Here is a 1,567-nt window from a genome sequence, read left to right as displayed (position 1 = left end):
GACAGTCCTTGATAAAAAAAGTTACCAAATGGATTCAGTGGCGATATGGTTGGAAGCAGATGAAGGCCAAGTGGCGGAACGAGTGCAATTGAGAGCGCTTAGGGATAAGGCCAACATATTCACTCTCAATGATAAATGGTAAAAGGATTGCTTTATTTGTGACTATTTATATTTTATGTATTTATAATTATCCCTTTACAGTTTCGCGCAAAATTTTCGTGTAAACAAACAGGCGTTTCAGTACGTACTAAATGCCATTACGCCGGAGTTAAGCACTCCTCGAAAATCCATAGCAATTCCGCCCATTATTAAGCTGGCCGCCGCACTGAAATTATTGGGGCAAGGAGGTTACCAACACCAAATTGGCCAAGACCAACACGTTGGCCCATCTCAGCAGTCAATGTCACGCTGCCTCATTGAAGTGTGCAAAGCCATTGAGAAAACGCTTTGCCAACAACACATTAATTTTGCAAGTACGGACGCAGAGGAAACAGAGGCAAAATTATATTTCTATGAAAAGTGTGGCATTCCGGGCGTGTTGTTTGCAATAGATGGCACACATATACAAATGATAAGACCAACAAGGAATGAGCATTTGTACTACAATAGAAAACTGAAGCACAGTATGAATGCAATGGTTGTAAGTATTGCATTATCATGAAGGTTTTCAACAACAATTTTTCAAATTAAATTAATTAAGATGAGAATTAGAGCTGTTGACGCGCGATACGGTGGTGCATGCCATGATTCCCATGTATGGAACCTGTCCAGTGAGAGAAGGGCTTTAAAAGCTCGTTTTGATAATGGCGAGAGAGGGATATGGAGTCTTGGTTAGCATCAATTAATACTTTAATATCGATAACTAATTAATAATTGCATTCAAATTATTTAAGGCGACTCAGGATATCCATTGGAACCATGGATGTTAACTCCCTATCGTAATGCCGCCGAAAATTCAGCAGAAGGCCGGGTTAATCATTGCCATGCCAAAGGACGGTCAATCATCGAACGAGTATTTGGAATATTGAAAGGAAGGTTTCGATGTCTTTTGGCAGCACGCGAGCTGCATTATACTCCGCAAAAGGTTTCAGCTATAATGAACGTTTGCTGCGCTTTGCACAACATTTGTCTGCAATTTAAAGCTAAGCTGCAACCTTCAGAAGTTTTTCCCACAGAAGATGTACATTTATTAGAAACTGTGAATATGGTGGAAGCGGACAGTAGTACAGCAAATATTTCTAGGAACTTAAGAGATGAAATAAGAAACAGTTTAATTGCATAGGTGTAGCAAAATATTTTATTAATTCAAGTGTGTGTATACACAGTAGCTCAAAATCAAATCATAAAGTGATATTTTAACAATATTCGCAATGTTTTTAATTCTGAAACTTTTTTGTAAATATTTTAAAATATTATAGCTGATTATCTAAAAGAAATCGTATAAATCTAAGTTGTAAACTTGTGCCAAAATTAGGAAAATATCAACAAATTTGCATACAAATTGCCAACTTTTTTACTAGAATTTCTTGACAAAAATTTGGCCTGTTAAACTTAAATATAATGTGGA

At 36.9% G+C, this 1,567-nt stretch overlaps 1 protein-coding gene across 1 annotated transcript; it reads left to right on the top strand.

Moving 5' to 3' along the window:
* Window positions 1-700: 700 nt before the first annotated feature.
* Window positions 701-1,323, top strand: LOC118749009 (putative nuclease HARBI1). Its single transcript, XM_036483795.1, has 2 exons — window positions 701-830; window positions 894-1,323. Exons 1-2 carry the CDS (start codon window positions 701-703, stop codon window positions 1,280-1,282), a joined length of 519 nt encoding a protein of 172 aa, XP_036339688.1. The 3' UTR covers window positions 1,283-1,323.
* The last annotated feature ends 244 nt before the right edge of the window (window positions 1,324-1,567 follow it).

Source organism: Rhagoletis pomonella, unplaced genomic scaffold, assembly GCF_013731165.1.
Source record: "Rhagoletis pomonella isolate Grant_MI unplaced genomic scaffold, Rhpom_1.0 Rhpom_scaffold_00001, whole genome shotgun sequence".
In the NCBI taxonomy this organism is placed as follows: Eukaryota; Metazoa; Arthropoda; class Insecta; order Diptera; family Tephritidae; genus Rhagoletis; species Rhagoletis pomonella.
This window is presented reverse-complemented; position numbering and strand designations above follow the sequence as displayed.